At 61.5% G+C, this 22,196-nt stretch overlaps 1 protein-coding gene across 1 annotated transcript; it reads right to left on the bottom strand.

The window, feature by feature from the left end:
• Window positions 1-2,474: 2,474 nt before the first annotated feature.
• Window positions 2,475-18,317, bottom strand: TMEM132E (transmembrane protein 132E; the record flags this gene model as incomplete). Its single annotated transcript, XM_082008748.1, has 10 exons — window positions 2,475-3,503; window positions 4,012-4,203; window positions 4,285-4,564; window positions 5,179-5,384; window positions 9,206-9,349; window positions 9,595-9,787; window positions 12,550-12,690; window positions 13,620-14,517; window positions 15,785-15,953; window positions 18,279-18,317. 10 exons carry the CDS (start codon window positions 18,315-18,317, stop codon window positions 2,475-2,477), a joined length of 3,291 nt encoding a protein of 1,096 aa, XP_081864874.1.
• Between the last annotated feature and the right edge of the window lie 3,879 nt (window positions 18,318-22,196).

Genomic DNA, 22,196 nt, shown 5'->3' with positions numbered 1-22,196 from the left:
GGGCAAAACCTGGCAGAGGCTCAGCCGCGGGGACGCCCCACATGGAGCCCGGCCAAGCTACCTTGTCCCTGACTCCTGCGGGTCTTTGTCCCCCGACCCTGCCACCTTCCACCTTCGCAGCCCCCGGGACGTGCTCACAGACCAGGAGTTGGGCACTGCCATGTCTTATTACGATTATAAAATTCTATTATACGCTTTTCTTACCTTTCTCCCTTCCTTTTATTTTTTTTTTTAACAAATATTCATGTATGTTAATTTAACGAGGAGGTTTGGCAGTTCCAAGCAGGGAAATCGGCTGTATTAATTTTACTGCTCGGAGCCACTATCAGCTCAGTGGCTCATTCAGCCAGACCTGGGTCCTTTAGATAACAGGGCACAGTAAAACCTAACTGCATCGGCTGCCTGGCCTTTGAGCACATTTCAAGTCCCCCGTATATATATGTGTATGTATATAAAATCAGCATAGAGCTATCAGGTAAATTTTAAGGCCGCTTGGGAGAGAAATTTTGATAGCCCAAAACTGATAAACTCTTTAGAGGCTTTCGCAACACCACGCACCACCGCGGGCTGCCACTTGCCTACCAGGGAAACCGAGGCACGGGGGCAGCGAGGGTGGGGCTGCAGCATCACCCGGTCCCTGACCACCCGTCTTTGATCAGGCTGCCCAAAAGGGGAGGATTTTGGAGGGGGGAGACCCAAATCCACAGCTTTGACCCCAAAGTGCTCAGACCTTAGGTGGGGATCGAAGCCCAGCCATGCCCCCAGGACCTCAGCAGTGTTTCACCCCTCCAGCAGACTCTGCACCCACCCAGGCTGACCCCCGAACTAGTGGCAGCACCCACCCCAGGCACCACGGCAGAGATATGGCCCATCACAGTGCTGCGATGCCTTTTGGTTTCGGCTTTTTGTTTCGTTGGGTTTTTTTCTTTTCTAGTCTTTTATTTAAGAAAGAAAAAAAAAAAAAAAAAAAAAAGAGACACAGTGGTGGGTAACTTCCGATCCAGAAATAATCCACTGCCAGCCTCTGCCTCCCACCTGCCCCGGGTGATGCTGGGGGGGTCCCCGTCCCCACGCGCTCGGTGCCCGCAGGTACCAATGCACAGCTGAGGCCCCCCAGCCCTGGTACCTGGGTGGTCCCCGCAGGGTTAACCCGGCTGACCAGGTTAACCAGGATAAACCCAGCTCAGCACTGGGCTGGGAGTTGGGGTGGCCCGGGGCGGGGGGGGGGGCCTCTGGGGTGAGCCGGAGGGGCTGGGAGCTGCCGCCAGCGCGGGGTGGCCGGGGAGGCGTTGGGTTATGGCAGTCAGAAGGCACCGCGGAGGCTGAGCCTGGCTCCGGGCATCCCTGCTGGGCTGGCACTGGGGGAACTGGGCTGGCACTGGGACACCCAGACCACGTTCGGCTGTGGGTGTCCCCAGCCAGGCTTGGTCCCCTCCGGGCGGCGGGAAGCCCCCACACCACCTCCCAGTCTCAGAGCCGCATCCCAGCACGGGGATGAGGACAGAAACCGGGGGCTGGCCCCGGAGGTCCCAGCAGGGCTACTGGGGGGGCTCAGCGCCAGCCCCACCGCTGGGAACAGAGGGAGCGGCAATGGCCAGCAAGCTCACATGCAGCGAGCCGGGCTCCCTGCCCCCAAACTGCCCCTGCCCGGGGGCCGCAGCCCTCCCCAGGCAGCGGGAGGGGGCAGGGGCAGCCACACGCGGTCCCCACGGGACGCTCCTGCGGCGAACACCACCATCACCGCCCCACAGGGCCCATGCCACGGGGCTGGCCAGGCGTTTGGGGCTGGGATGGAGCGGGCGATGGGGACAGCAGCGCACCGGACCCGTGGCCGTGGGGCTCCAGCCCCCGGCAGCTGCCCTCCCCTCCTGCCTCACCCAGAGCATGGGGCAGGGGGCTCCAGCTGCGGGAGCCCCCCAACAGCCGTGGGGCAGCACATCCCTGAACCAGCACTCGCCTCCAAAATTGTGCAACCGAGTGCAGTGAAGGCAGCGGGGGTTGCCTTCCGGAAGCCCCCACCCGCCATCTCCCGGCCGGGCTCCTGGGGGGACATGTCCCCTCTTCCACCCCCCCGCACGGCAGGACCTGCAGCAGCATCCTGCCCCGTTTGCCACTGGACACGCACACACCCCCCCAGGTTTTCACCCCATCTCTGCCCCCCAGCTCGCCTCCCTGGCTGCCCCCTTGCCGCAGGTCGGTGGGCTGGGGGGCCACACGTGCGCTGATGCCTCCCCTGGGAAAACCAGACAATAAAGGGCAAGAAAAGAAAAAGGCCCCCGGAGGTGCCTTCCGATGGGGTGAGGAGGACGTGAGATGTGCGGAAGAGGGAACACGCAAGAGAGAGCCAAATTTGGGTCTCCAGCCCTGGGGAAGCAACCAGCATGGTGTGGCGTGGCATGGCGTGGCGTGGCACGGCGTGACATGGCGTGGCACGGCGGCCCCCTCCCTCCCGCCCCGTCCCCTCTGCCCCTGCGTTAAGCAATCTCTTTGATTCTGCGGATGTAGTTGTGAAGCTCTTCAGGGTCTTGCAGCCCCATGTCCTGGCAGACCCACTCCAAGTCCTCCTCATCAGCAATGGGAATGGAGTTGTAGGCCAGCTCGTCAGAGGGCAGCGTGGCAAAGGTGGTGAACTTCACCCGCTTCCGTTTGGAGGTGGGCGAGTTGAGCGGATCCTCACCCTGGTCCCGCGTGGAGCCCCCTGAGGAACCGTCCCCACGACCATGGACCTGACTCTGCACGCTGGTCTGCGAGCTCCCGCTGCTGTGGTGATCCCCGTGGCAGCAGGTCTGGACATTTTCCAGGGGGTTCCCAGGGCTCTCAGGCTGAGGGGAGAGGTCACTGTGAGCCCGCAAGGGCTGCCCATTGCCCAGGAAGACCCAGTGGTGGGAATGGTCCATGTTGGTCTGGCCTTCAGGTGGGATGCGTTTGTGCCGGTATTTCAGCACAAAGACAATGCAGTTGATGAGGAAGACCAAGATGGCCAGACAGAAGACACCCAAGAGGGCGTACATGCCTATCTCCAGGTCCGTCAGCCCCCTGGTCACCTGGACGAAGCCAGTGGGGATAGTGGGGAAGTCCTCGGTGGGGTGAGACGCGCTGGACATCCTACCATCCTCGCTCGGCTCCACTTTCCTCTCCACCTCTGCCCGCAGGGTGGTGCTTGCCCCTGTCTCCACCAGCCCTGGTTTGCTGGACACATGGTCATAGTCATAGGTCGGATCCTCCTCGGACCCAAAGTGGACCCGCACGCTGGCCAAGGCTGTGAAGAGCACACTCTTGCGCTTGGTCTTCTGACAGCTCTCACAGATGACCAGCTCAGCCCGCAGCAGCTCCCCTGCACCCTCGCTCTCTGCCACCACCAAGGGGAATGCCCGGTCCTGGGTCACTGAGACCACCTTCTCATCCAGGCTGCTCACCACCAGGTTGTAGTCCTTGGGGTCATAGAGGGAGAGGGGGGCCGTGGTGCCATCGCTGTAGGAAATCCACAGGCTCAGGAGCGCTTCCTGTGGGACCAACACAGGCACCGTTGCCCAGCACGATGCCAGTCCCACCTGCGCCCATTCATCCGTCCCTCCATCCATGCCTCCTCCTCTGCATCCTTCTCTCCATCCAATTCACCCTTTATACCTCCATCATCTATCTTGTTCCTTCCAACCATCACCTAGCTGTTCTTCCCTCAATTTTCCCCATTCTTGCCCAAATCCCAGCCCCAAATGTGCCAGGTGTGGCTACCACAGCTGGGCTAGGAACTGTGTGGGATTTCTTCCAGACCCCTTTGTCCCCATGGTTGTGTCCTATCCCCAGGCTGGGCAGGGTTGGTTCATAGGTCTGCATGAAAGTTTCTGGGGTGCCTTGGGGTTCACCAGGGTGTCTGGAGGACAGTGAGTAGCTGTGGGGGCCTGGGGTAACTGTGGACAGGATTTGGCGGGGGGGAGTTGCAGATGGAGCCCTCACCCCACCCCAAGTCCCCCAGTGGGCCCCCCAGGTCTGAGCGCACTCCCCTGGCCTCACCTGCTTGAAGAAGCTGAGGGTCTGCTGCACGGATGTCCGGGCAATGATGGTGTGGCTGTTGCCGGGGCTGGGGTGGAGGGACAGCGAGAGGCTGGAGACCACCTGGGCCTTCAGGTCTGTGATGCTGACCTTCTCCTCCGCCACCGTCACCAGCGTCTCGCCCAGCACCGCCTCCATGAGCGGGGACACAACCTGCAGGGGATGAGGGTGCCCATCACTGCCTACCACCCCCAGCCACACCATGGGAAGGGGACAAAGGTGGCTGGGGGTTACCTTGAAGAGCGTGGTGCCCGGCTCCCTCCCAGCCAGCGTGAAGCTGTCCACCATGTGGGCCACCCGTGGGTCATCCACACGCATGAAGTCGCTGACCAGGTCGGTGACCTCCACCAGCCAGTCGGGTCCCAGCATGGTGACCACCTGCCCCGTGCCCTCTGCCGCCGTGGTATGGAACTGGGTGAAGACCTGCAGCGTGGCATGCTGGTACTGCAGGGCACAGCCCCGGCTCTGCTTCCGCTCCTCCTCGTCTTCCTCGTGCTCACTGTCCCGCGCCGACCTGCGGGATGGGGCAGCGGGTAGGGATTGGGCGGGATGGGGCAGTGCTGCCAAGCTCCCTCCTGCCGCAGCTCTTCAGCCCCTCCAGGAAAGGAGAGGGGTGGCCGGGCAGGAAGAAAGGCAGGGTCTCCCCAAGCACAGGAGAAACCTGGTGGCTCTCAGCCAAAAAGATGCCTGTTGCCCATGAGGTCTCTGAGGGCTTTAGCAGCACATGGCAGGAGGTCACTGGCATCTCCGCCCCGTAACCAGCTGAGAGGACAAGGTATCTCGGGTTGAGATGGACATCTGGAAGTCTCTAGTCCTCGAAGCAGGGCTACCTTTGGAGCTTGGCTGCTCCTGGCCTCATCCAGGAGAGTTTTGACCATTGCCAAGTATGGGTGCTCCCCACCGGTTCCAGCATTTGACCAACCTCGTAGTGAAATTTTCCTCCTTCCATACAAACATGCAACCTGTGTCCATGATCCCTCACCTTTTCACTGGGGACCCCCGAGATGAGTCTGGCTCCACCATCTCTAAAAGCCCCTCATTAAGTAGCTGAAGAAGGCAATTAGACCGCTACGCCCACCTTCCCCTTGCCCTCTCCAGCCCCAGGCGCGGCGGCTCCGCAGCACCCACCTCCTGTCCGGCAGGATGGGCACCCTCCAGCCCTTCACTTGGCTCAGCCGGGCGTCCGAGAGCTCGATGTGCAGCGGCAGTTTGGGCACCCACACCGTCATCTCCAGCGGGGCAGAGAGGTGCTCGTAGCTGAAGGTGACCCGGGCGCTCATGGAGCCTCGTGACTCCTTCCCACTGACGAAGACGTAGTCGCAGCTGCTGGAGACCTGGGGGGAGAAGGGAGGGTGGGGGGGTCGCAACGCTCCCGCAGACACACCAGAGATCCCACCAGGAGGCTGCCTGGAGGGTGGGAAACACCAGAGGAGCAGAATGCCACCCAGCACTCACTCGGTTAAAGGTGGCCCAGCAGCAGGGGTGCTCTCTCCTCCCCAAGGTCCCTGCTCAGAGGTGTGGACCCACACACACCGTGGCCATAACATGTATTTCCCCCCCATCCAGCTCCTCTGCCAGCCCTTACAGGCACCTTCATTTGGTGCTTCAGCTCCTTCGGCCCCCGCACCGAAGTACCCCATTACCGCGCTTGAGCTAGAGGCACCCACGGGTGCTTCACAGATGTTGCAAATCGCTCATCCTGGACATTTGCCCCAAAATCTCCTCCACTCATGCCCAGAGGGCACAGGCAGTGAGCACGGACCAGCCGCCTGCCCGTGTACGGGTACCCACCGCTGCCTCGTCCCCATCCCTCCTGCTAACCCCAGGAAGAGCTTCCCAGAGTCCATCTGAATCCTCACGTTCATCTTCTCTCTCTCTCTCTCTCTCTCTCCCTTTTAATTCACATTTATGCAAATGCCATTAGTTAAATTTGCTATAAGATGAATACATCCTGCAGGGGCCACCTCTTACCGGCCGACCCGAGCCAATTAAGGAGCTAAGAGGATGCCACTGCAGCATCGCCCGCGTTTCAGCTTTGGCCATCGGAGTCAACAGCACCTTGTCCTTCCCAGCGAGGGTGGGAGGAGGCAGCCAGGCTGCGGAGGCTCCAACCTCTCATCTGCAGCGGCCCCGTGGCCCAGCCCCGACCCCCTTCCACCCCCGGCACCGTCAGGAATTGCATCCGAGTTGTTTGCTGCTGCAGAAAAATAAAACCTGTTTGCTCAACCGGCAGCACGGTTGCGCTCTCAGACGCACCAAGCATCTCAGCAGCGCAGAAGGGCTTATTTCCAACAAGCTGCTCTCCCACGTGGATTCTCTGATGGCTGGTAAGGAGTTGAGTCCACGCTGCACAGTAGCTGACAGCCGAGGTGGTAGCATCGCTGCCTCTGTCCCCATCTTATCTTTGGGCATCTGTGGTCATTCAGCTGCAGGAACTTTGTATTTCCAAGCCCATGAGCAGGGCCCGACTTCTACAAGAGCTCCATGTTTCGGCTGTGGGAGCCCACCGCGAGGTGCCCATGGTGCCCAGGACTGCTGAAGGAGGCAGAGCCCAGGACCTGGGCTCGCTGGGACGTCCCCGCTCCCCAGGCACAGGAGGGAAGTGCAATGCAGGAGGGTTTGTTCCTTGTCTTCCTGTCAGAGATACCAGCTCAGCACGTCTGAAAAGACAATCTCATCTCTGGTGGGGCGGTGTCTGAATAAAGATGGGGCTCCTGGGCAAATCCTCCAGCAAAGGAGCGCTCTGGATATTGTGCCATTTATCACAATAAACATGATGGGCTGCTGCTTGCATTACTTTAGCTAATAAATCCCCCCAGCATCTTCTTCTGGGGACCACTTGCTTTGCAATTGGTGGGGTTGAAACTACGACAACAAAAAATCCCAGCACATCAGGCCTGTCCTGATGATGGAGTGACTGCAGATTAGCTTTTAAATGAAGTGCATGCTTGTGCAGAGAAACTTCTCGGATTCGCAGCAAGGCATCGGGAAGCGAGAGGCAGAGGTCTGCCTGGGCTCAGAGCCAAGGCACCGCCGGCTCCGCTTCTGCATCCAGGAGCTCCCCGCTTGGCACGGCCTCAAGCGTGGGATCAAGGGGACACACCTTCTCCAAGGAGTGGGGCTGGTGGGACACCATGTTGGCCACCCAGGGGTCCCAGCGGTGGCTGTGGGTGACCAGAGTCCCCGAGGCTCAGCCCCACTAAGCCGACTTCCTCCTGGTGGGTCCTCAAGCAGCTGTGGATGGTGGGCTTCTAAGAAAGGTTCACATAGCAGTTGAGGTTGAGCATCTGCCATTGAGCATCGCTGGCAGCAGAGGTGGCCCTTCCGTTCCCCGCGTGTCCCTCAACACATACACAGTTCCTGAGGCCACAAGGCGGGCAGGGAAGGGGGATTATTCGTACGCCACCTTGGGTGATAAGGTCCTTCTCTCTGGGCTGAGCATGGGTAGTTGCCCTGTGTCACCGCAGAAGGGGATGAGGGTGACAGCTCCCACCCGTGCTCTCCCACCATCCTTCACGGGTGGCCCTGGCACCTTCACGGCCGTGTGTCCACCAGGTCCAGGACAAGTTCCCTCCACCTTACACACAAGAGCAACCACCCCCAAGCCACAGGCGGCGTGGGGAGAAGCAGCTCCTGGCTCCCCAGCCCTCCTTCCTTAAATTATTTACAGTAACAGACAGCACATCCCACTACGTAAGCTTTGATTTATGTAACAGGTTTATAGCCCTGACACTGTAATCATACTCCCCGATCTCAGCAGGTAACTGAGAGCTCCCTCGGAAACGAAGCTCCGGCACAAACACAAAATAACTCAGCGAGAAATTGCACGGGGCTCCGAGCGGCGAGCGGGATGCGAGCAGGAGGTGAGCCGGGGCCGGAGGGCTGCTCCATGCATTATTCATCCCGGCTTGTGTGCATGTGTCTGCTCCCCCCAGGTCTGGGGACAGCGTGTAAATAGATTTATGCGTAGAAAGGCAGCACATTAAACAGTTTAAGTGTCTTGGAGTCCATCCTGAAGTGTATTATTGCTCCAGTGTTTTATCACGCTGCGGAGGACCGGTCTCCATAAATTAGCCCCGGCACTGTAAATCGCAGTTTTAGTCAAGAACTTGGGTAAACAGTTTGTGACGGCGGCTGTCACCCGCCCGCACACCCACGGACGGCCAGGGAGAGCAAGTCCCAGCACTGCTGGGGCGCGGGGCGGTGGGGCCGGGGCTCTGCCCGTCACCCCTGGCTCGGCCGGGAGAGCAACGACTGGCGAAGGGGCCGCGGCACCCGGCCTGGGGGACCCGGCAGAGCCCAGACCCCCAGTGTGGCTCCCAGCCTCTCCCCCACGCAGCGGGGAGGTGGAGAGGGTGGGCTGGCTGGGTGCGTGCAGGGCGGGGGGTGTTTGGGAGAAGGTAATAATGTCTAGGGGTGAGTGGATGGATGGATGGATGGATGGAAGGAAATGGTGATAGACTAATATGGCAGGTGGATAGGTGGATACATACAGTGATAGAAAAATGTATATGGGTGCATGGGTCTGGTGACGGAAACAACACGGCTGGATTCGAGGACAGACTTGCTGCCTTGGCGGCTGGGGCAGACGCGTGGGCAACGGCTGCTCAGCACCTCTCCCGTGCAGCCCATCTCGTTCCTCGGCCTCCCTTTTCCCTCCATCGTCCCCAGATGCCCGGCTCGTCCTCCCACACCTCGCCGGGGCCAGCCCCCAGCCCCAGCCTGAGCTCAGCCCAGCATCCGACCCAAACAGGAGATAAATGTCAGCCGGAGGCACGAGTGAGGCCGCTGAGGGAATGTGCAGCTGACACTGCGAGGTGACAATATTTCACCTTATCAGCACTAAGTGCTGTGATAACCCATAGTTATTGCTGCTGCCTGGTGCCAGCCTGCGCCGCGCCGGAGCATCCCGCGGCCTCTCCAGGGACAGTGACAAAGCGTCTTGTCCTTCTCCCAACAGATCCCGTGGAGAGGCACACGTGGACCGAAGCCACTGAGGGGATGATGCTTGGGATGGGGTGGGCTTGTGTGGCACATCAGCTCAGACACCGGCCCCAGCTCATCCAGCTCCAGCCCACGCCACCATTGGATTCAGCACCCCTGGGAGAAGCTCAGCCCCTTGTTAGGGTCTCAAGAGCCCAGCCCCTGCACCCACCTTGATGATGTCTTCATTGTTGGACTTGCACTCAACCATAGCCGAGACATCCACGATGACACCGCTCAGCTCAATGGCGATGACCTTCACGGGAATGGCCACTGTCCGCCCCGTCAGGATGGCCGTGTTGATGATTTCTGTGTCCTGGGGACGGGGCACAAGGGACACCATCACGTCAGAGGGCAGCCTGTCCCTTGATCCCGGCCGGCCCCCCTCCCACTCCAGCCCTGGGGCAGAGAAGGACCCACGCATGGGTGGGACGTATGGGTGTATAGGTGCTATGGGGCGGATGGGCTGGTGCGAGATCCCTCAGGGGGACCCAACCCATCCCCAACATCAAACCAGGTAGGCTAAGCAGAGGGAAGGAGCACAAGTCCAAATCCACTCACCATGGCCAGGGGCACGATGGCCCGGATGTCCCTCTGGATGACGGTCAGCTCCGTCACCACCTTCTCCAGGTCGGGTGGCGGGTTGCGGCCCCGGTAGTCGATGTGCCACATGATACGGCGCGTCACCGACTGGCTGGTGAAGTTCTCCATCTCAAAATCCAGCTGCATGATCTCGGAGGAGGAGTCCCCGTCCCTGGGCAGGAGGACAGGACGGGGACAGTGTGAGCTGCGTGCCCTGCATCCCACAGACACCCCGGGGTCAGCTCCGGGCAGTCCCCTCTAGTGATGCAGAGCATCCCCAGCAGGTCCCTTCTCGGTGTTCCCCCACCTCCCAGAAGGACCATGATGCTTGCTCCCAAACACAGCAGCCTTGATCCCCCACTCCATGGGGGGCTGCTCCGATAGGAACCTGCAGATTCCCATGGGAATCTTCCTGGTGGGAGAGAGAAATGCATATCACTGCCTCTCCCCAGTGGGAGAAAAACTCGGCAGCTCAAGCGGGTGCTTTCCCAAGGCTGTGGGTGATATCACAGGGCGAGTGTGTGGCCATGGCCCCGGGGGACAGTGGGTGGCTGCAGGTGCTGCCCTTGTCTCCCCGGCTCCGTGTTGCCGGCAGCATGGCTGGATTTACCGCCCCAGGTTTCTCCTGCCTGCACACTCATCTCCCGCAGGTCAAACCCCAAGAGCCCCACAGCCACGAGGCCAACACGCTTGGGGACAGCAAATAAGTCCCTATACGAGAGCCCAGCCCGAGCTGTTGACTTTACAGCCCCTTCCGAGGAGATTGCACGGATCCAAGGAGATGCCCCCTCACATGGGGAAACTGAGGTACGGGAGAAAGCGGCTCAAGCACCGGCAGCAGGCAGGACAGCACTGAGCCGGGACTCGGGGCGGCTGTGGGGATGCGCAGGATGGACGGGCAGGGGATGGGGGGACGGGCAGGGGATAACGGCCCCGAGACCATCAGCTCATCAAAACCCCATGCGTTTAATGTGGCTGATGAGGACAGCAGGACCCGGAGCTAAACAACAGGAGCAAACCCTGGGGCGTCCCCGAGGCAGGATGGGATGCAGAGGCTGAGCGCTGCCAAGCCCGGAGCGCCGCGACCAACGATGAGCCAAAGCTGCGGCGTCACGCCAGAGGCAGTTCAGCGCTGGGACTCCTCGCCACGGGGTGCCCCGCGGCGTCCCAGGAGCCCTGCCGGGGGCCAGCCACCGTCTCCTGCCCTCCCCGAGCACCGTTTGCTCTCAGCCACGGCAGAGACAAGAGCCAGGCTACCCAGATGGGGGGAATAATTTAGGATGTGGCCGCTGGGGTGCGAAACACCCAAAATTGGCTGTTAACACCCCCAAAGCTCAGGGCCCTCGCCCCCTCCTTGCACAGCCGACGCTGCCAAAAGCCCCCAGAGCCCCGGCAAAGCAACCTCCTCCGGCTGCTCAGCCTGGAGGGCAACACGGCTTTGAGTCATTCATACTTTCCATTCCGTTAATATTTGATGGAGTTGTTTGTCTAAAAGCTGATTGTAATCACTTTAAATTCATCCTCCGTCTCTAACCTTTCCAGGCTGATTTGAAGCGGCTGCAGCAGACGGGGAGAGGGGGAAGGGGGAGAGGAGAGGACCTCGCTGCCGGCGGGTCTGGCAGCCACGTGCAGGGGTGCTGGGGTGGCCGTGCAGAGGATGAGGGGGCTGGTGGCCCCGAGGACACTCCGATGTCAGCCACGGGGCTGCGGGCTCGGGTGCTGCGGTTGCGTTTTGTATCTGGAAGCAATGCTGTGGGGTAAGGGAAAATCCACCCTGCGGGCAAGCCCTTTGGAGGGGTTTTCCGCAGATAGCTTTTGAGCTCACGTTCGAAGCAGTCAGAGCAGAGGAGCTCCTTTCTGCAAGAGCTTGACCCCAACTTCGCTTACTTTTGGGGTGGAGGGCAGAGATATTGTTGTCCCAAATAATAATACGGGGGGATTTCCAACACAGAGGGCTCAAGTGCATCAACACGCTTTATCCTGGCTCCTGGAGACATTTGTCTGCCTGTCCCCAAAGACGCAGCTATTGAGGTGCCATAGCCAGGGAACAACTGCGATCCCGCACTTCAGAGTCTTTTCTGTTAGTGACTTTGAGCCCCTGCCCACCCCCTGCCCCTGCTCGCCACGTCCTGCCCACGTGGATGCAAGGGGCAAAGCTGTCCCTCGCCCTCGCAGCCTCCGTGCGCTGCAGACCCGTCCCACATCGCCCCATCTCCAGGCTGAGCAGCCTCTGGGTTTTCAGCTTGGCTTTGTGTGTCCTCGCTCCTTCAGATCATTCTCATTTCTATCCCCTGGGCTCTCCTCGACTGACCCAAGCCCTTCCCAGAGCCCCAGGGACGGGCACCGTCCTTGTGCCGAGCAGGGCAGGACTTGCTCTGCCTGTCTCGGGCGCTGCCTTCGTCCATGCTCCCCATCTGACACTCATCCACCACCTTGGGGACCAGACAGGACCTTGCCTGGGGACTGTTCCCCTTCCTTCCCGGAGGAGACGTCAGGCTCTTCAGCAAAGAGCTGCTACCTCTCGCAGTATTAAAAAAATTGAAATACTTCCACCCCAAACTGGGGCATCCTCCACGGCCCCACAGCCCCAGAACTCACTACCTGTGCCCACCGGCATCCGACACGGCCAGGCCATCCCAGCTCAGAGCCAGGGATACGGCTGCAAAACGGTGCCAATGACTTGTGAGCGCATTGCTTGAGCCCCAGCTCGGTCGCCTGTGTTGACCACGGGGCAGATCCCACCTGAACACACCTCACACAGCCCTTGGGCAGCGGCCTGACCACCTCGGGGCACGAAACCCACCTTCACCTGCCCTTTAGCCAGCCAAGCAGGCACCCAGGGTGGGGGTGAAGGAAGAACCGCTCTGGGCCAAACCCCAGCAATTGCCCCAACCCCTTTGGTGCGGAGGGGGCAGAAGCAGGGGTGTCCCTTACCTGGGCCCGACGCCATCCACCCTGGCCACGTCGATGGTGGCAGTGGAGTGCTTGCCCCCCGTCAGCAGCTCCGAGCTCACCAGCCACTGCCCGCTCCTCGACTTAGTGCTGAGCAGGTTGACGCCCTTCTTGGCCTTCACCCTGCGGAGAGCGATGGTCAGGACCGGACCCTCACCCCTGGTCCCCCCAGGCCCCCTGCACATGGGCACAGGGGCATTTTTTGCCCCTGATCCCCCCCGGCTGTCAGAAAGATCACCCAGGCTGGCAGCAACAGCCATGGGGCTGAGCCCACCCCAGCCCCTCCTCTTCATAGGATTCTGCCCCCCATCACCTCTCTGGCCATTTGGTCGCCCAGCCCCAGAGCTGCCCCCCAGGACAGTAACACCCGTGTGGGGCTGGGCATCCCCAGGGCAGAGAACAGGAGAGCATCAGGTGCCACGTCCCCCATGCCAGGGGCTCGCTGCTGGCCCGGTGGCCAGAGGGGCACGTGTAAATGCCCTTTGAAAGGTGTGGCCGAGGCTCTGCCCCCCATCCTTAGGGACACAACGCAAGGGGTCCCCCCCACTCCTCCCCACACTGGGGTGCTCAGCACCTCCCGCTCACTGCCCCATTCTGCTCCCACCCAGGCTCCAGGGCAGGATGGGGGGATGCGGGGAGCGCCCGCTCGCTCCGCAGCAGCCCCATGGCCATACCACACCTTGTCTCCAAAGCGGCTGTGAACAAACCCACACTGGCTGGTGGGGCCCTAGATCCCAGCGCAGCTGGGGGTACTGGGAGGGAGGAGGCAGCAGCCCACAGTGGCAATGTGGAAACCCTGGGGGAACAACCCTTCCCTTCAACAAACTCCCACTGCAAAAGCCCCCAGACGTCGCAAAGCCACGTGCCGGCTGCTCCTCTGGCCTCCCTTGCCTTCCCGAAGCCCCGCCAGACCTGGCCCGGCACCTGGCAGGTCCCATGAATGCAACACCCCCTCCCCATCCTCTCCCTCCTGCCCAGGGCTGCCTTCGCACAGCCCAGCTAAAACCACTCCCCCCTCGGCTCCCGGGGTGGGGGCAGCCCCAGGACCGTACCTGAGCGTGAAGTGCTCCACCGTGGAGTTGGACATCAGGTAGAGGAGGATGCTCAGCACCTCGCCCGGCTTGAGGGGCTTGTCGGGCAGGCGGATGAAGACGTTGCCGTCCAGCCGATGCTCCTGCATGGGCTGCCCCGGGGGGGGCTGCAGGAGGCTGACGCTACCGATGCGCAGCAGCGGGTGCTGCGTGGGACCCTCGGTCCTGGCCCCCCCGGCCCCCCGGCGGGGGACCGCGTCCCCAAGGCACTGGCCTGCCCCGTCAGGGGCATGCAGGGTGTAGTACAGCTCGGCTTGCTGGCTCTCGCCCGGCACCTCCAGGCTCTCGGGGCCCTTCCGCCTGCCCAGTGGCACGGCCGGGGGGCCGAACCAGGCGTGGGGCAGCTCTGCCTGCACCAGGCACGTGGCCAGGCTGCCCCGCAGGCGACACGAGCTCTTGATCTCACGGGCGTCGCGGAAAGCGTGGAGCCGCACGCAGGGCAGCCGGTCGGTGACGTCGAAGTCATCCCAATCCCGGCCGGCTACGTAGAAGAGCACTTGGACCACGGGCTGGTTGGCCACCAGCCGGGGTTGGATGATGAAGGCGCGCACCTTCCAGTTGACGGTGAGGCGGTCGGGGACCTCCAGGGTGCTGGAGGGCTGCAGCTGCTCCTTGGGCAGCACCAGCCCCGTGCTGAAGGGCCCCAGGGTGACGTTGAGGACGGGCAGCTCCTTGGTCTGGAAGACGACGAAGGGCTCGGCGCGTTGCAGCGGGGCGCTGCCGTTGCCCACTGGGCTGGCTCCCACCTCCTTAAGGAAGAAGGCCAAGCGGGTGTTGGACAGGCGGTAGCTCACAGGCAGCGTGATGGCACCGGGGGGCTCGGCGGGCTTGGGGCTGGGGGCTGGCCCCTTGGTGTGGGCTGCAAAGGGGACGGAGAGTGTGGGTTAGCGTGGGGCATCCCCCTCCAGAGCATCTCCTGAGCCCCACAGGAGGGAGAGCAGACCAAGACAGGAGTGGTCCAGCCGGTGCTTCAGCCCCCAGACCCCTCGCAAGGGCAGCGAGAGCTCGGCTGGGTTTCTCTCCTGCAAACCAAAACCACGGAAGACCTCCCCGGGACCTCGGGCATCGTTGTGCTTCCCGGCAGGTGACTCCACCCTTGGCATGGGATGGGGTGTCCAGCGAGGAGGGATGCTCAGGGGCTGCCCAATGCTGGGCCAGGGTGTGTTGAAGCCGCATCCAACCTCAGTATTGGGGGGAGGTCCCCAGCCCCGGGGAGCCCAAGGCGCTGGTCACCCACCCCGGCACCCATGCCGAGGCACCGGCCGCAACAGCATGGACCCACTCACAGAAATAGGGCATAACTGGCTACATCCCTGCTCCCAAACGCACGGAGAAAAGGACGCTGAGTTTCTCCGGAGGCTCGTTACCAAATATTAGGCAGCTCCAGGCTAATTTTTGGCTGGCAGATCCCACCAAGCATCTATGGTGAAGGCTGTCCTCCTGCTTTTGGCTCCCAGATCACATGAGGAAAGCGGCTAAATCGGGTCCTTTACCCCAGACTGGCTCTGTCCCCATGGGCTGCCTGTAAGGGTGGTGTCACGGCCGGTCTGTCACTCATGCCACACCCAGGGGTGCCACCCACAGGGTGCTGTCCCCACCCCAATTTTTCCAGGCACGGACATGACCTGGTGGAAAAGTGATGAAGATGCTGCTGCTGCCACCTCGTGCAAACCCCATCAGCGCCCGGGTCTGATGGCCTTTTAGGAAATTCCTTTTCGTCCTTCATTTTGACCATTTTACCTTAAAAAAAAAGAATAAACACCCCGCAGGCAGAGCGGGCAGCCATTGCACGGGCAGCGCGCGGTACCTGCCGGGCACACGCTGCAGCGGGAGCCGGCTACCCCACCGCCGCAGCCGGCAAGCGGAGAGAAACCCCAGGAAAATCTTGCCGCGAAAGCAGATGCCGCGCAAGGCGGTGGGTGCGGAGCCAGGCTGACGGCACGCGCTGCGCCGGCGGCTGCGGGAGCCTGGAAGACATCTCAAGGTCTTTGCATCCGCCGGCGGCTGCCAGTGATTCCCAGGAGGCCTGGGTCCCCCTCCCACCCCCCCCTTGGCTCTCCGCCAGCCCCCCCTCCCCGTTCCCAGCGCTGATTGCAGCCGCTCCCGAGCGGGAGAGCCCGAATTACCCGTGTCGAGCGGCGGCGAAAGGTGCGGATGTGACAGCTCGGCTCCCGGGAACCACTCAGCCCCCTCCCTGGCGGCGGCTTCGGAGCCTGCCGGCACCCCGGGGCTCTCCCCAGCCGGGAGCACGGCCTTGGCTGGGACCCCGGGACCCCACAGCCCACTCAGGGAATTCTGGTGTGGGGGAGTTAAGCAGCTTAGAGGGTTTATAAAAGGATTAGCACTCGATACGGGGACGGGCAGCATCCGCAGCTACGTTGCCTGGGATGAAACTTGTCCAAGAGCCAGGCAGAGAATTCCCCCGGGCCAGGCAGATGCCGGGGACGTGCTGCCGGCACCACCGGCGAGGCCACCGTGCCGGCACCGCCGTGGGTGCTGCTCTGGCACCTGCCAAACTCGCCCTGCTGACGACCAGCTGCTGAGCCCGTCCCGCTCGCCCGCTCTGTTCTCCCACCTCCCGGAGAGCCAGGAGCCATGGGAGAGTTGCTGGGCCCCAGAAAGCACCCATGGGTGCTGCCCTGCTCGGAAATCACCGCCGGCAAGGGGGCTTTCTGCTCCTCCGGCTCATGGAGATTGCTTTCCGACGTGAAGCGTGAAGGTTTGCGTCCTCCCTGCATCCCAGCTGACATGGCCACGGCCGCTCTTGCTACCCCAAGCAATTAGGAAAGGGGATTTTTTTTTTCCAAGACATGAGATTATTAGTGGAAAAGCGGAGCTGCGAAAGGACCCACCAGCAGGAGGGACACGAGCCTGACCACTCGGGTGAGGTACCAGCGGGACCGAAGGAGCCACGGGCAGCCCTGGCAAGAGGCTACGTTTAACTCTGCCTCGTTGAAACAGCATCAGTTTTTATCCCTTAAAAATCTCCGGGGTTTGGAGAAGGATCTGGTCACTTCACACATAAAACCCACCTCAAAAACACTCGATCCAACACCAAGTGCAGCCCGGAGCAAAAACCACACTTGGGACGGTGTGAAACGCCCGGTGTCACCGCCCGCTCCTCGGGCAGGGGACGGGAGATCCCCGGTGCCACCCCAGCGAGACCCAGCCCGCACCCAGCCGCCTGCCAGCCACAGGCACCCGCTGCCACCCACTGCACTGCACTTTTTTGTCTGCAATTTTACCACCCAGCCCCGGCTTGTGGCAGACACCCCCAGCCCGAGCCCCCAGCAACCAGCTCCTTCCTCCTCACCTCGGGGATTCTCTGATGGCAAATAAGGGTTGTGTGCTGGGGGGGCGAGGAAAGCCCCTCTCCTCTCTGCAGCCAGGCAGGGCGCTCAGACGCGTGCTGGGGACCCTGTTTGACGTGGATAAGGCACCGTGGGTGCCAAGCACTGCTGCGGTGGGGACACCCGGGGTGGCCCCGACACCGAGCCCACGCACAGACCTGCACCCCAGCCACGCTGGATGGGGGAAGGAAGCGGGGACGAGCCGGGACGGAGATTAATGCAACGGTCACGATGAGTTCGGCGCAGGCGGATTGCCGGCACCCGGAGAAGCTATTTACTTCCACAGACAAGATGCATTTAAACGATGCTATAATCTGTCGCCGAGAGGGGGATGAGACCGGCGCCTCCGTTCCTCGGCCATAAACTAATCCTGCCGGGAGAGGGTCTAACCCGGCCGCATCCAGCCCGGGCTGGGTGCCAGCAGGGTGGATCACAGCCCAGCCCGGTCCAAGCCTCTGCGCCGCAGCGGGACGGAGCGTGGGGAGGGAAGGAGAAGGGAGGAAGGGGCACAAGGGCTCAGGGGAGGGATGGATGGACGGACAGACAGATGGACGGACAGCACAACAGCTCGGAGACTCCAGTCCCCATACCACTGTCCTCAGCCTCTGCCCTGGTTTCTAGCAGCCTGCGGGAGGGAAGGGGGGTCTTGTGCCCCCAGCTCCAGCTGGGTTTGGGGGAACAGAAGGGTTAAGCCCTGGTCGCTGGCTCTGCTCTGCGGCCCGCTGCGGTTAACTAACGGGATTTGCAGTGCCTGACCTGCATTCCCGGGTTTATTAGGCTGTTGCAGGGGGGACCATATGGTCCTTCCACCCTCGCAAGCGAAAACGCAGCTCTCCGTGCCTGGTCAGGCTCTGACTGGCCCGGGGGCTTGCCCAGGCCCCCCTGGGCTGAGGAGCCACCCCGGTCCCACAGCAGGGTGGGACGGCACTCCCGTGTGTCCCCTCCTTCCCGTCCCACAGCAGCCTGCAGGGAGCCGGGGTGACCTGAGACCCACGGCGGGGAGAGGGAGATGGAAACACACAACTGCTGGCGACCCCCTCGCTGAGCCCCCACATCTGCCCAGCCAGATGTGCCCCACACCGGCCACAGCCGCATGGCCAGATGGGCCGAGCTGCTCCCCCCACACACGAGGGCATGTGGGGACAGCGGCAGCACCCTCCGGCCGTGCCTCAAAACCAAGAACCCCCACCCAGGCCAAGGGGTCTTGCTGCTTCTGGGGGTCTGCAGCACCAAAAGCCCCTCCCTGTCCCCGCCTCGGTGAGGGACCCACCGTGGGGTTTCGGTCACACTGGCCGCCCTCCTGCTCCATCCCCCTGCTGGGGGATGCTGGGGTCAGACAGACAGATGGACACACGGGAAAAGAGGCTGACGGACAGCCTGGACGTAGCTACGGCTGGTGGGAGTGCTGGCGCGTTCACCTTCCCTTCTTGCCCCAAATCCCCAGCAAAGGGGCCATGGGGGGAGCGCAGCTCAGCCCCCCATCCTGCCCCTGCTGCAGCCTGGCCAGCCTCGTCCTTGCTCTGCTCCCACCGGCCGTCCTGAGGCCGAAGAGCCTCCTCCTCCTCCTCTTCCCCTTATCCAGCACCATTAGCCAGCGCTGAGCTCCAGCTTAGCCCCAGCCGTCTGCCGGAGGGATAGCTTTAGTCACACTCCAGGGGGGATCTTGATCCCGGCTTATCCCGTGGGATGCGGCAGGGGGCTCCCGGCACATATATCCCCACTTAGCAGGGGAAGAGCGTATAGGAAAAGCACTGGAGAAGAGGGAGGGGAGGTTTGAGGTCATTCCAGGAGGGTTAAAACCTCTCGTGATGTTAACAGCCAGCACTGGGGGCTCGGCGCGTGCGTCAATGGGCCAAATGCAGCTCCGAGGGAGATGCCAAAACACCGGTGATGTGAGACACCAGCCCCGGCTCCTGCCAGCCCACCGCCACGTCCCACGGCCATAGCCCACGCCAGCCCGTTGCAGCTGGGCTTCTGTGGTGGCCCTACTTCGGAGCAAGCCGGGAAGGTTGTCCATAAAGCAACGACTTGAGCTGACGTGATAAAACCCTCACTAAATACACGGGAAGGGCCGCGGGGAGGGATGGCGGGGGGGTGTTACCGTCCCTAGCAGAGGGCTTCATGATGGCTTCAAGCCCGGCTCAGGACGCCTTCAGAGGGGTTTCTGTGGTCACCAGGTGCCAGGATTCCTGGCTGTGGGATGAAAAGGCTAGCGGGGTTTCATCGGTGGTCCTGGGACCTTGCGGACCACAGCACAGCTATCATCTCCGGTTCTCTGCAAACGCAAGCAGGGAACGCTGCTTCTCCCAGCGATGCCAGGAGCACTAGTGCTCCCATCCTCCCTGGATCCGGCCCCATATCAGGGTGACAAGGTGATGATCCTACCCCTGAAACAGGGAGGTAAGGGCAGGACATGCCACTGCCTCAGTTTCCCCACATGGGAAAATGGGATGATGGCTCCACCCAGAACACCGAAAGCCAGGGGACCACGGCAAAACCCCGCAGCCCCTGAGGAGGAATCCCAGGCTGGCTATTCCCCGCCAGGCCACCAGCACAGATGTCCCAACTGCTGTTTCGTTTCAAGCCAGCATAAAGCCACCCGCTCCCCCGAGCGTCCCGCAGATCCCTTGCCGAGGCTCCAGAGCCCCAAAACCTGGCAGTCCAGGTTTTGCCCCAACAGCCATCAGGACCAAGTGCAAAGGGGAAACATGGGAGGCAATGGCCCCAAATGCCAGGGATGTGACACATCTGGATATCTCAACAGCTGGATGCTCCAGCTAGGGGCAGCCCTGGCTCCCAAGGAAGGGCCAGGCTCACGCGTCACCTCCCCACCCGTCCCGGGAACGGGCATCGCACCCATCCCTTTCCCTCCCCACCCTGCAGCACCAATCCCTGCCGCGTTACACCCCCACGCAAGTGGGGTCAGCACCTCCAAACACCGTAAAAACCAACAAAAAGGGGAAATGGAGGCCTCCACCTCCACCCAAAACCCAAGTCAGACCCAACACCGAGCCCCCACTCCTCTCCACGCTTCCATGCAACCAGGGAAAAAAAAACCAGCAAGTAATAAAACACAAGTCAAAATTAGAAGATACAGGCAGGCCCCTCGTGGAAACCTCCGAAATGTTTCCCAGCAGCCGGAGCCTTGAAAATTGTTTTCGGCGACATAAAAGACAACAAGCTCTCCCTTCCCTCCGACGCACCGAGAGCCTCCATCTCCAGTCCCAGCTAATTGGAACTCAATTAAGTGAATAATTGTTACAAATGTAAAATTACCTTCCCCCGGCGTGCGGCAGCGAGGTGCCCCAGCTGCGGCCGCGGGGAAGGGAAGGACATGGGGACACTCCCGTCCCCCAGCGCTGCTCACGGCCGCAGCGGCGATGGGGTGACAGGGCTGGGAAGCCCCACGGTACCAAGGACTGCAGCGCCCAGCCTGGGAGGTTAAACGGGTCCAGGCTTCCCAAAACCAGCCTGGGATAGGAACTGGGTAGATGCTGACCAGGAAAAGTGAATCAAGTCTTCCTGCGAGCAGTAGCACTGGTTCAAGAGTGGATTCTCTAGTGTGTAATACAGGACTGTGCTTATGTCTGGTGGGCACTGCCAGATTCTCCTTTCTTTTAGCTCCTTGAGACTTCAATCCATCCAAAAGGTCCAGCCTGGCTTTACTGGCAGAAGCAATAAAATAAATGCTGCTGGGACTCAGCCCCAGGCCAGCACACACAGACTGTATTTCGGGGCCAGCAGCACTAAGCAAAAGGCAACCATCCCAGCACCGCAACAGGCTGCGCTGCTGAGGTCTGCATTTCCCCAGGAAATTATTAAAAGGTGGGAGGGGGAAGCAAGGAACCTAAAGGAATAAATAAATATGGCCTAAATGGGATGTGCCGTGCAGAGGCACAGCCTGCCATAAATTCCCGGAGCTGGCAAGGCTTTTACGCGGCAGCTACTTTAGAGCAATTTCCACAAATCACGGCAAGGGACAGGCTGGGCGACGGGGAGGAGAAGGCCTTTACAGAGGAGGAAGAAAAATGAAGAAGTGAATTATAGGAGGGGGGAAGACGGAAAACGAGGAAGTGCCTGACTAGGAATGTCCACAGGGATGCCCAGGGCTCCGAAAGGCAGCGGGGAGGGGTGGAACCTGCCCCAGGATAAAGCCAGCAGCCTCTGAGCCCCCCGTGCGCTGCGTCCTGGGCTGGGTCCCCCCCATGCCGGGCTCCCCCCGTGCCGGGAGCTGGGAGCAGCCCCCCGCGGGCGGGCACAGATGGATTCCCCAAATAGCCCCCCCGGGGAGCCCGACGTGGGAGGACAGGCAGCAGGGAGAGCCCTGAAGGGCAGCCTGCGGAAGCAGGGACAGGGGCAGCAGCTCCCGAGGCAGAAGCCCCCCAACATCACGGTGTTGGGGTGGAGGTGATGCAATGACCCCCCCCACCCACGTCCTGCCCACGTCCCCCCCGTCCCCTCTCCGTCCTCCCCCACCATGGCCAGGAGCAGGAACACCCTCCCAGCACCCTCCAAATCTGAAAGCCAAATATGCCCCCCAAGGCTGTGCCCCCCCCCGTGGCCACCACCAGCCCGGGCTGTGCCGAGTGACGCGTTTCAGACTGATTAGACACCAATTAATTTTCCTCCGGGTGACGTGTGTCAGGCTGCGTTTGGAGCCGGAGCCGGCTTCGATTCCAGAGGCACCCAAGGAGCCACAGATAAACCCAGCCCCAGACCCCAGCAACTGGGACCGGGGGCCAGCATCAGCCCCAAAGCACACCCCAGCAGCCCCAGAAGCAGGACTGGGGTCAGGCACCGGGCTAGGGACTTCCTCAGCTCAGCACTTTGCCACCCAGCAAAGCAGCATCAAACACACATACAGCTCAAATACCTCCCTTTCCTTTTTTAACGTAGCTGGTACCCGGAGAGGAGCACATCCAGCAGCCACACCGAGCTGGCAGTGGCGGGTATTGCATTTTCAATCTTATTTGTCTTCAAGAGGGAAAACATAGCTTTTCCTTAAAGAAAAATGAATTAAAAATTAATTCATTCTCAACTTTTGCCAGTCCTGGTAGAAAAGCCCAGCCCGGCCGAGCCCGTTTAAATCAGGGCAAAAACCGCCCCGTGAACTCTTGCAGGGGCCGGGAGGTGACAGCGCCGGCGCATGGGGGCAAAGCCACCCCGGCAGCATCCGGCCGGGCTTTAG

Source organism: Phaethon aethereus (genome assembly GCF_964289735.1).
Source record: "Phaethon aethereus genome assembly, chromosome: 19".
NCBI classification, from domain to species: domain Eukaryota; kingdom Metazoa; phylum Chordata; class Aves; order Phaethontiformes; family Phaethontidae; genus Phaethon; species Phaethon aethereus.
The sequence above is the reverse complement of the archived record's forward strand: the minus strand, read 5'-3'. Positions and strand labels throughout refer to the sequence as shown.